Genomic DNA, 12,215 nt, shown 5'->3' on the forward strand with positions numbered 1-12,215 from the left:
ACAAAGACAGGTCCTCTTTCGGTTGTTAGTCACACTGGCCTAGAGACCTGTCGGCGACCATCTAGCAACCTCCAGTCGCAAGGTAGAAATGTGCATTTCCCACCCAGATGTAAGACCTGGCAGCCCCATTCACACAGGCCTACAGACTAGTCAGTCACCCCATGGTAACCAGCGGTTGCTAGGGAAAAGTGTGTATTCCACAACTAGTTGGCAAGTGGTTGCATCGAGCTATACGCTGTTACAGCAAACATCTGCCTGGGGTTGGTTTGGTCAGTAGCTCCGTTTGCCAGTAGTGTGCATGGAAGATGGAAGAGTTGTCTACAAACACTTGCAAACTACAAGCAGTGAAAATATGAAAAACAAATGGCAAACTTTCTCCTTCAAAGTAAAAGTTGTGCTGAGGTACAACTTTTCCTTTGAAGGCACTTTGAAGATAAACCGTCTTTCCAAACCCACGCATTTAAGTCTCGTTAACGCTTAAAGTAATGCATAATAATTAGCACTTTGAAGTACAGGCTGACTTGAAACGTTTTAAAGAATTTCTGTGCCACAATATACAGCAGAAAAAAGTCATTTCTATTAACCTGGTACAAACGCCCGTAATGGGGAAACTGCTAGCTCTACTTATCACTAGGAAAACTGCACATTCCAGTGCATGCACACTGCTAAGAAATGGTTCAGCACATGACTCTGCTCACCCGCACAAGTTAGTTTTTTGCACTGTAATTTACAGTATTGTGCAAATGGAACCTCATTTCTTTAAATTTTGCATCCCAGGCACCAGACTTGTTTTGTTTTTGCGTGTGTGTTCTTTTTTAAGTGGTCTTGAGCAATACTTCCCTACATTGTGTCATCCTTTTTCAAGTTTCACTACTGCTCTGAGAGTAAATGAGTATTTACAGACAAATCAGCGTCTTCTGTACAAGCTGCAGGTGACCACAGTAGTAGCTTGGAGAGCACCAACTTTGGGACTGATATCACGACAACCTGAAACTTCCAGGAACCTTTCACCAACCACATGCGAAATACACATTTTTCCCTACCAACTGGTGGTTGGCAGCGAGTCACTGGCAACTCTCTGTGCCTGTTTGACGAAAGGTTAGCTCAGGTGACACCTAGCTTCCAGCTAGCAGCCAAGTCCGCCCTCACCTGTTACTCAGTGTTGCAAAAGGCTTAATTGTGTATAATTTTAAGTAATATTAAGATTTAAACAGGTGAGTTTTAAAAGTCAAGGTAGTCACTTTTAAAAAAAATCCTCTAGGGACTAATTGGCTGTTTAAGCTGAGCATTTTAGCATTAGCTTCACTTTTTAAATGGTGTTTTCTGTCCCATAAGCAATGTAGCATATGAGGTACCTTTGAAATCAATGAGTCAGGGCAAGTTCAATGATCCCAATATTGGATTTCATGAAAACATGTCTCTAAAATGTGCACAGATTATCCTTGCTAGCTATACGATAGACTGCCAACACTTGGTAGACATGACACTGATAAGTGGAATAAAGTTGACGCATTGATGGATATTTACAGACTATCAAAAGGCTCGCACTTACACCTCTGTGTTGAGTGGTATGGGAGTTCAAGACAAATACATTTTATATCACAAGGCAGTCTATAACCTTGTGTTCAAACCCCCCATACAACAAACTTTATATGGTGTGTGGATCAGTCTGTTTTCAGCTTTGACAGATGATCCCTAGACCAAGTCACATTATCATATGGATTTTGGCTTTTAAAAAGTACTTTTCCACTGCACTTAATCGAAACATTGTTTTGAGAAAGCCTTTAAAAAAAAAAAAAACTGTCTGGCTTTTGATCACTTTGGGCATCCACTTTTCAAAAAAAGGCATTTAGCCCAGTCCACTAATGACAATAGTGGACTTTTGGCCTTGGTTGAGGTCTGTGCTCTCCGAGTGCCCTTCAGGTTTTACTTGCAGACAGAAAGTGAGACAGGATGGTGCTCATTTCTTTTGCTTGTGGTTTTCTTTCCCCTCTTCACAGAATCACAGCTCGATACTCTAGCACAGCAGAGGAGGTTCTCCTCTGTGTTTCTGAGAGTGTGGGAAGATTTCCACTGATGTTTGGGTTGCATTTCCTTTCTGACGCCGACTGAGTTTGGTGTCAAGTAACACACACACACAAGGGATTCGCAGAATATTTTTAAGGCTGATTTGTCATTTGATTGAATTTTAGTTCAGATGTATTTGGTTTTGAAACATGGTGATTTCTGAGAAATCAGGCCCTCAAAATCTGGCCCTAAAATCTGGGGAGTCATCAGGACAAAGGTGAAACAACCACCTTGATGTCACTATGAAACTTCGATGTAGATGTCTGACATTTCTTTAAAAAGAAACATTTTTTTAATCCGCAGTTCTAACAAAGATAATGAGGATGTTTCCAAGTGGCTTTTTGACTTGAATTTGCATGTGCATGTGCATGTGAGAGGTAATATGCTTGAGCCTATGACGTTACGCTTCGCACCTTTATGTTATGGTCCTGTGGCTGCTGCAGGAACCCTCAGTCATTGTGTGGTCTGTACGTGTCAACTTTTTTTTTGTTTATCGCGGTTCCTCTCTTCAGGGAAGTCTGGTGATGTGTGCGTAAAAGTGAAGAGGTTCCTGGTACTGCAGCAACACTCGGTGTGTGTGTTTTCTCTGTACTAACCGCAGTGACTGCGATAATTGGAGATTAGTCTGTGCACTCATGTGTGTTTCGTATGTATGAAACGATGATTCTCTTTAAAAGTGGATCGTACTACATATGTGCCACTTTTAAGATGATGCAGTTGATCAAAGATAACTGGTGCACTTACACTCTGGTTTTGTTCGTGGTGCACGGTGCAGCTGAACTGAGGTTACCTTTGCGAGCGTTTGGCAGCTTTAGTAGAAATGGATTAAGTATAACGTGTAGAACAGTTGTAATGTTTTAAGGAGACTTGTGTGCCACAATGTGCAGCAGACAAAAGTAATTTTTCTTAACTTGGCCCAAAGGCTGGAAACGGGAAACAGCTAGCTCTTAGTAGCTCTAACAGTACAAATTCCAGGAAGTGACTGCGCTCCGCTAAGAAATGCTTAAGCGCCTGACTCCCCCCACCCGCACCATGTCTTTTTTACACTGTGATATTTAGTGCTGTGCAAAAGTCTTGAGTCATCCATCATTTCTCTATATTTTGCTTCCAAGGAAACAAGATTTCGTGTGATTTGTTTTCTTTTGTTTTATCTGATCAGCAATAACTTATCACAGCAGTAGTTCTTTAGACTTTCTGAAGGTCTTTCGAAGTTTTTTCTTTGGACATTGGCTGGTGTTTCACTCATTTTCAGTGCAGCTCTTGTACCTGATCGTTTTTAGAGGCAAGTCCCAACAATTTCCATGTCTTTAGTTAAATCTGTGAAAATTGCCAAAGATGACACAGTTTGATAGACATAAAATAGGAACTTTGCACCAACAATGTGATTCCCAAAGAGCTATTAGGTGAAAACTTGGCCTATCTCAACATGGTGTGCAGTGTGTCCTTAAAGTATTTGAGGAAATTGGACAAGTGAAGGACAAAGAAAGCATCAAGCCTATCTACAGAAGAGGAACAGTATCTGAAAGTCATGGTATGACGAATCCAATGACAAATTTTTGGTTCAAATCATCACTGATATCAGTTCGAGAGAGAGGGACAACAGTGAGTGTCTCCAGCCATCCATAAACGCAAGGGGAGCTCTGTCAAGGTTTAGGTGTGCACTTCAGACACTCGTGTTGGGGATATTGTCAAAGCTGAAAGAGCTTTGAATGTCCTTCAACGTGTTAGGAGACCTAGAAGGCAGATTTTGTTACCTTGGGTTGAGGCTAAGTTAGTTAAGATGTTATTCTGGCCAAATTACCCTATGACCTTTTCTGGTAAACACACTCATGCTAGCTACAGGCTGTAGATGGATGACAGTCAGGTATTTCTGATATGATAAATCATGGAATGAAGTCAAAGTGTGCCTCTTTGACACTTTTCAAGACACGCACAAATTCATTTCAAAACCAAGTGTGTGTGGGTGTGTGTGGGTGTCGGGGGGGGAGGGAGGAGGCCAAAGCATAAACATAAATTGCTGTTCTGTGACTCAAGGATCTGAAATTGTTCTGGTAACTGCACAATGTCAAGTTCCTCGTAAGTGTCGGTAATTCAAAATGTTCTCAATGAGTACACAAAGCAATGAATGATGGACCATTTAAAAGTCTCTTTGACGTCTCTGCGTAATAATGCAAAGATAACAAGCACTTCATGTGAAAATTTTTAAATCTGAGCTTTATTTTAGGGGGAAAAACTTAAATATGGTCTTTTTTTTGCCTTTTTCATTTACCTGAGTCTGAGGGCAGACAAGTAGATGTAGATAATGTAAAATTAACTTTGGTCACAAAGTGAAGGGGTCGATGGTTTTCTATCTTTTGCTGGCGCACTCTTATGTCCCTCTGTGTTATACTGCATAATCCTACTACCAGTTACAAGGCTCTAAGGGGTACCCTTAATATCAGTTATTAGTTGCAACCACCCACAATGTAAGTCATAGGTTAAGTATTTAGTAAAATATGCTTACTGAAGGATAATTAAGCATGAAACTGTTTGTTCATTACATATGCAGTTGGATCCATACACGTTTGGACAACGACACTTTATTGACATTTTGTCTCAGATGTTCAGCTTTACTTCAAGGGACCTCATTGAAGTTTGGAAGAACTGCTTAGGAGTTACAGCAATATACTCCTACACAGAACTCATTTACAAAGACTCAAAGGAAACTGAACAATTGACTGAATCGCAATTACAGGTGTGACCTGTTTCCGCGTTGTTCAATGACATATCAAGTGGGTAAAAGACCTGAGGTTGATTTCAAGTTCTGAACTTGCATTTGATATCTTTACATTAGACTGTAAAGATATTGCGAGAGAAGATACTTTGAATATCAGTACACTCAAGAACAAGATGGCTAGATTAGACTTGCCTGCTTAGTTCTTGACACATGAAACCGAGATTAATTTGTACCAGAATGATGGGGAAAGTCTAGAGTAAGAGAGAAACAACTAATTGAAGATGTGACTGCTGATGAATTCTGAAGTGTACTCAGATTCAGCTACATGCTCCCCATTCATTAAAGCTAAAAGTCTGCACTGCAATCACATCTTGATTGCTTTATTTGGTTAGGTTTGGTTAGTAGGTTGTTTAGGTCACTGTGTTGGTTTACAGTGATATGATATGGATATATAATATAAATTTGTCCTACTACTATTACTACTACTACTTTTACAACTGCTACTGCTACTACTGTACCTGCTATACTCATGAAAGACGTATGTCTTGAATCCAACGAGGGAATCGGATCAAATGTGATTGTCTAGTCCAGGGGTGGGCAATCTTAGTCCACGAGGGCCGGTGTCCCTGCAGGTTTTAGATGTGTCCTCGAACCAACACAGCTGACTTAAATGGCTAAATTAGCTCCTCAACATGTCCTGAAGTTCTCCAGAGGCCTGGTAACGAACTAATCATGTGATTCAGGTGTGCTGACCCAGGGTGAGATCTAAAACCTGCAGGGACACCGGCCCTCGTGGACTGAGATTGGCCACCCCTGGTCTAGTCGTTTGAGAAAAAATGTAATTATTTGTGTGTGCGTTCCTCTTGTTAAGAGGGAAGACTTTTACGAGAGAAGTCTGGAAATGCTGCAGCCATGACCTAGCAGCTGGGAACTATTTAGACATGAGCATTGTACATATTTTTCCCACACTATCGTATGAAGCAAAAACTAGAAAAACCGCTTCTGCCTCCTCCAACCAGTCTGGTTGGGGCTTTCACCAGACTCACATGATTCATAGAGCAGAGGAGCGTAGCTATAGCTAATGTCCAGGATCGGTGTCGTCAATTCAGTGTGAGACCCTCCCTCTTACTTCTTCGGAAAAATGACCAGAAGGCTGTTTATACGACGTGGTCATCTGTGAAATGATAAGAAGATTGGTTCAGTGAAGAGCCTCTTCGCTTTTGGCAAAGTCAGATCTGAAGCTTGCTGCAGCTATCTGATGACCAGCAATTCCACAGATCTGCCATCACCACATCGTTCATTGTGAAATATCCCCAATAACAAGAACTGGAAGAAGGAAATGGAAAACAGGAAATGGATGACTAATGATTCTTCAGGGAAATCTGTTTTTTCATCACTTCTCAACAAGAAGTAACAGGAAAGACTCGTCCAAGAAAACTCAAGCAAGCAGCGAGGCTCTCCAGCAGCCTGCCTGGAAGCTAAAAGGGGGCTAATAGCCTCCACCGCAGAAGCAGTCGTGTGCTGCGATGATGGGCGGATCTCTTTCATCAGAACCCTCCCAATAAAAGTACAGCAGAATCACAGTTCTGAAAATGGAGCATTGTATTCATACTGAACGTCATGCAACACCTCCTCTTTTTACATTTCTCCGCCAGCCTCGTTCTGAGTGTCCCTTTCTCTCTCTCTCCCCTTGGGCATTGATTGTCAATTGATTTCTGTAGAAGCGCGTGCAAGTAAAGGACAGAAAACTCCACGCGGAGGATTCCACAGAAATCAGCTGATAAGCACATAGTTGCAGAACACCTCACTTCACCTTTCACTTCTCAAAATAGTCAGGAATGTCCTTAAAACCAAAACGCTTCAGAGTGAAACTGTGCCGCTGTGTGACTCACTCGTCACCAGCCTTCAACTCCCTCCCTCCCCACTCCACGAGATACAGCTTGCGCTCAAATGTCAATATCAAATATAATTTCAAGATAAGTCTTTATAAGAATGGATGACTGATAGCGCCTATATAAGCAAGGGCATTACAATCATTATCGTTACTCATAATCAACTCTATGACTTGGTTTGTGTTCCTCTTCCTCAAGCTGAGGTAATTATATCCTCAAACTAGTCAAGTTTACTTGAATCAACTGTGAGTATTATATTCAGTATGACTCATTGTTTTATGTTTGTTTGTGTGTGTGTGTGTGTGTGTGTGTGTGTGTGTGTGTGTGTGTGTGGCTTCAATTGTCTAGACTCTTCAAAAAAAAAAATTCCCCTAAAGAACACAGAGCTTTATTGGTAAGGTTTGGTTTTCAGCGTTGGAGTTTTGGTTAGGTGTGAGGAAAGGATAAGAGTTTAGGTAAGCTGACAACGTCAGAGCAGAAATGAAATGTGCTCTTCACAGTGTGAAACGGTGACACACTGCTCTCACAAATGTCATGAAACTGCAAAATTCAGCCAAATTGTGATGCTCTTAGGCGATAAACCTTTTTTGGAGTCACATGTAGATCACAGTTCCCACACATTCTGCATTTGCAGTTTTACATGTACAAAAACAACATCAGTTTACATGAAATCAGACTTTAGGAAGGAAAGGAAAGGCTTAATCAGCTGGGAAACTGGCACCTGGGGGGCTAACACTTAGCTTGGTTCTTTCAGTAATTAGCAATATGACAACATACAATTGACACCAACTAATCCGGTCACTCGTGAACATCCTATATTTTATATCTAAATGGAAATGGACTGATTCTTATATAGTGCTTTTCTACTCTGCTTCAGCAGTCAAAGCACTTTATACAACATACCTCATTCACCCATTCACTTCCATTAATACACGCACTTTTTTCCACACCCAAGTGCTTTCTATCTGAGAGTCACGCACATTCACACTTCGATGAACACATCAGAGACCAACCTGGGCTTCAGTTTCTTCCCCAACGATACTTTGGCGTGCAGACTGGAGCCGCCAGTAGCCAACCAGGCCAAACCACCAACCTTCCAGTTAGTAGATGACCTGCTCTACTTCCACTTCACTTTGATTTCTGTAAAAACCAAAGTGTAAACCAGCGGATACCATCATAGCATTCTCTACTAGTACATCAGATTTCCTTTAAGCAGTACACAAGCCAACAGGAAAGAGCCTTGGAAGGCTGGAAGATAGGCAGCTCTCCATGGACAAAAGTACTGAGCCATTGTGTCCACGGGAGCTGCTGAGCCATAGGAATCCATGCCACAAAGGTTACCGGAACAATGGTACCCTATTACAACACCACACTCTATTTTAGTGAGCTTTGGAGCTTTCACAAATCTTTGTAAAGGCAAACCACATGGCTAGGTGACTGACTTTATACACTTGTAGCAAAGGGACAGAAAACATGTGAATTCAAAGATTAAGTGACATGGCCCAATACTTTAGTCCACTCCCAGGTAGCTGGGAGCTGTTCACACTGTGTACACTCACATTTGAAAAGATTGATTGGTGTTTGGCAGTCTGTGAATGTCTTCACAAGCCGGATACTCCACATGTAAACAGGCAAACAATGACTTTTAAATCCATTCATACTGAGGTCTAAAAAGTCTGGCTATGGGTTCAGACGCAAGTGCCTTAAGTATCGGCTGAGGCCGCTCAGTTAGTGCTGCTACTACTGCTACTTCTACAGCTTTATTTAAGTATGTGTACTGTCACACTTGCATCACTATCATCAGGTATTAGTCACACCCCTTAGTTCATTTTAGGGCAGCGTGGTAGTAACAATGAAGTGTGAATGCTACCTTCATTAAAAAAAATACGCCGACATTCCAGTCATGTGAGTCACACTCAGCCAGGTGTGCCCACCTGCTGTTGCCGCACTGATTATATCAAAAGAAAAGACAAACCCAGCTTTGATTGAAAAGCAAGCCTCTAAGTTAGTGCTTCTGTAGTTTAGTTTGTCTTCACTTTTATCACCTGATTTCTTGTATTACTTCAACTCACTGTGTTCATTAACATACAATTAGTGCATTTCCTACCTACTCAAAGTTTATTTCTCATAACTCGAAGCCTGACCTTGATCTATCATGTATCTGTCTAACCACTAACCCCAAAAATTTCCCACTTCCTCTTGAGAGCATTTTAATCTGTACTGGATCCAAATTAGATTGAAAAAGCAACACACACACACACATACACACTTCATTACGTGTCACCTCTCCCCCTGATTCTGGTAAGTGTGTCTGTATCTAAGCGTAACAGTCCATTTACTACCAAAGTAACCCCACCCACCTGTCACTTTGCCCTACAGAGATGAATCACCACGGTGACGATATACTGTACAATAACCTTCCACATTTCCTCGTGTCTGTCTGCCTGTCTGTAATGTGAGGGTGTGTGTGTTTGTCCCTCCTTCTCTCACTTAACTCCCACAAGTCAGTGCGGAATGACAGGAAAAGTTAAAAAGTAAAACATAACTAGTGCAGTGAGTTTAAATACTTTATTTAAAATAGAATAATAAGACATGTAAAAAAAATATGTTCAATTCAGTCACGAAACTCTCACATGTGAGCTTTGTGAGGGAGACAGGAGAGCTAAGTTACAGTACATATGTTTGAGGCCTGTCTTCAACACAATCTGACATCCCCCGTTGGGTTTTCAAGAATGAGACAGATCACAGAGTTCGAGAGTCAGTGCTGATTGACATTCATGTGTGATGTAAACATTCCACATTATTAGAGTATTTAAACCTGCTACAAAAATATATCTCCCTTGTTGCACGGCAACAGTACCGTTCGCCATCCCTCCATGCGTCTAAAAGTCCGCTCTCTTAACGTCCTTGGATAATATTTATGTTGGACTACAGTTTCCAGTGGAACTGCAGCATTCACAGGCGAGCCCACCGGTTCTTTCATCTCTGTAATAGCTCTGTTGTGTCTGTAGTTTTCTTTTAATGCAGCACGTCCCAACTTTTCATACTTCCTCAAGAGCAAAAGGTGCTCTGTCCATGTGAAACTGGGAGTTGAGTCTCTAGAGGTAATATATGTTGAAATGTCAGCCACAAACCCACTCCAGCTGGAGACCGTCTGCACTTGACTGCTAACGTGTTCTCCCTTTTCGAGCATTTGGGAGCTTTTCAGCTCAAAGGGTTTTCCCTGTAACCATATCTCAGCAGTCTCAATCTCCATTGCGTCGCAGACAGGCTTTACCAATCCCTTGCTGTTACTTGGTAAGGGCGACCTTCTTGAAATTATAAATAATACTGTCAACAGTTTGTATGGCAAGCTGGTCACAGTTTGTAAGGGAATTCCAACAGAAAGTCTTGGGCGACATGTGTGAGCGGCAGCTCTGGAACCTGGCTTGCCCCTCCACACAGCTCCAAGATGCGCTTCCTGCACAGCTCCTGCAGCGTCGGTTCCCATTTCCTGTAAGGGACGCTCAAGCTCTTCTTAGGAGAATTGATGTAATGCTCCAAGAGGGCAAAGAGTGTTTGGAAAGACCGCTCGTTGCCCGCTAGTGAGAACTTCTGGTGCTTGTAGTCGATGCGCACGCTGACCGGTCCGGTCTTGGCGTGGTAGGACAGTGTGAAGAAGACGTCTTTCTGACGGCTATCGCGGATGAGGAAGCTGCCCAGCGGGGCGTCCCGAAGCATGCGGTGAGCGTCCTCCACTCCCAGGGGACCCCAGTAGAAGCCGCAGCGCTCGAGCTTGGACGCTGTGTCTGTGATGATTCTGCAGTCCTCCTTGCAGGTGAAAGTAGGAAAGTGAGTCAGATAGACGGAGGGCGTCCTACGGTGTTGATTGGCTTGACGCTGAAGCTGCTCCACTTCGGTGCGAAGTGTTGAGGAGGAGGAGGAGGAAGACAAGGATGAGGATGAGGATGATGACAAGCTTGACAAGCGGGTCTTGTCATGGCCTTCGACCGTGCCGTCGGCTACCATCCTACAGGGGAGAGAGGCCCCAGACCCTCTCCCATCTCTAACCACCACACTGACATCCTGAGAGACAAACAGACAGAAAGGTCATTGACTTTTTCACTCACAACTGAGGCTAGCATCACTTTCACAGCAGCTTAAAAAAAACCCAGACTTCTAAAAGTAGAAAGAGCGCTTGTGCGCGATAGACGAGAAACGCCTTGTAGTTTCCACTGAGCAGTTCAGCTTTGTTATGAGTTGGATCTGCGGTTTAGCCGGCATAAAATCGACAGTGATGGTTGCCACAGCCAGACTACTGTACAATCCGTAAGCCCCCCCCTCCCCACACACACACTCACACACACTCACAAAAGTATTTTACTGCTTCTTCTGTAATGACTTGAGCATCATCTAACTAAGAATTCAGATAAAATATTTACGCTAAAATGCATTGACTTGATTTCTTTAAAGCATCCTGTTCTTACTATTTCCCCCCAAAATAAAAAATAAACAGTATCCTTTGTGTGATTAATAGTATTTTCCTTCCTTCTTTAACGCCAATGATCTAAAAGGAAAAGAAAAAAAAACTTGCGCCATCAGTGGATGGAAGTTGAGCTAAATTCAAGGAAAGAGTAATGATTAACACTGGTGACGACCTGTGCTGATAAATCCGACACGATCACATGTTGAAGCCGTTCAGATCTCTTAAACTTGACGAATACGTCTGACTTGTAAAGTTTCTTATGATTACCGTTCACTTCAGCCAGAGTGCGCTCAGAGAAACCTGAGCCTGATCAATGGTTTAACATTTTTCTGAACGCTGTCTTCCCATAAAACAAAAGCAGCCACGATTCTCCATCGCCATTTTCCACCCCCCAAAAGCAACCCAACCAAATATATCCATTTTTTCTTTTTCCTTTTCTTAAAATATATAGAGAGAGAAATAAAGGCTCACCGTTTTGTTCTGACAGATGTAGCGGTTTAAGGATCCGTATGGTCTGTAATCCCAAAGTGCGAAAGCTGTGATGGCAAAGAGCAGAAATCCTTGCAAATAATCCCCCGGGTGTCAGGATGCAGGGTGCACAGTTGCATTTGGGGTTAACCTTTACACCTTCTGGGCTCTGAGCTCCAGCCGTTAGCTTGTGTGTGTGAAGCTTGGTAAACAGTTCACAGGCTTTTTAACAGAGGGCTTTGCTCCGCCTCCTCCTTTCTTGGAATACGAAAGTGAAACTAAAGAGAGGGACGAGAGCTAGCTTACTCTTGACTTCTGTGAACTGAAATTTCAAGAATTAAAAAAAAACCAAAAAAAAAAAACCGCAAAGCCACATGACAGCAGGACGTTTACAGAAAGAGGTGGCATATTCGAGTAATGGGAGCAGTTTTTGTTGGTGTTTAGATTGACTTCGTCATTAGGGGTTGTAGTTTTTTGTAGTTTTTCTTAATTATATATTTTTTTGAAAAAAAAAAAAAAATCAATTCAAATGGTGTAAATTCAGATTTGTTTGCCTAAACATGCATGCCGGTTCATGTTCAGAGATGGCATAAAAAATCAGGCTCAG

The 12,215-nt window shown here is 42.2% G+C and overlaps 1 protein-coding gene across 1 annotated transcript; it reads right to left on the reverse strand.

Moving 5' to 3' along the window:
• Window positions 1-9,896: 9,896 nt before the first annotated feature.
• Window positions 9,897-11,920, reverse strand: socs1a (suppressor of cytokine signaling 1a). The gene is made up of 2 exons (XM_031728519.2): window positions 11,612-11,920; window positions 9,897-10,740 (listed from the first exon to the last, which is right to left on the reverse strand). The coding sequence occupies exon 2, from the start codon at window positions 10,681-10,683 to the stop codon at window positions 10,033-10,035; it is 651 nt and encodes a 216-aa protein (XP_031584379.1). The 5' UTR covers window positions 10,684-10,740; window positions 11,612-11,920; the 3' UTR covers window positions 9,897-10,032.
• Window positions 11,921-12,215: the final 295 nt, after the last annotated feature.

Source organism: Oreochromis aureus, linkage group 4 (assembly GCF_013358895.1).
Source record: "Oreochromis aureus strain Israel breed Guangdong linkage group 4, ZZ_aureus, whole genome shotgun sequence".
Lineage (NCBI taxonomy): Eukaryota > Metazoa > Chordata > Actinopteri > Cichliformes > Cichlidae > Oreochromis > Oreochromis aureus.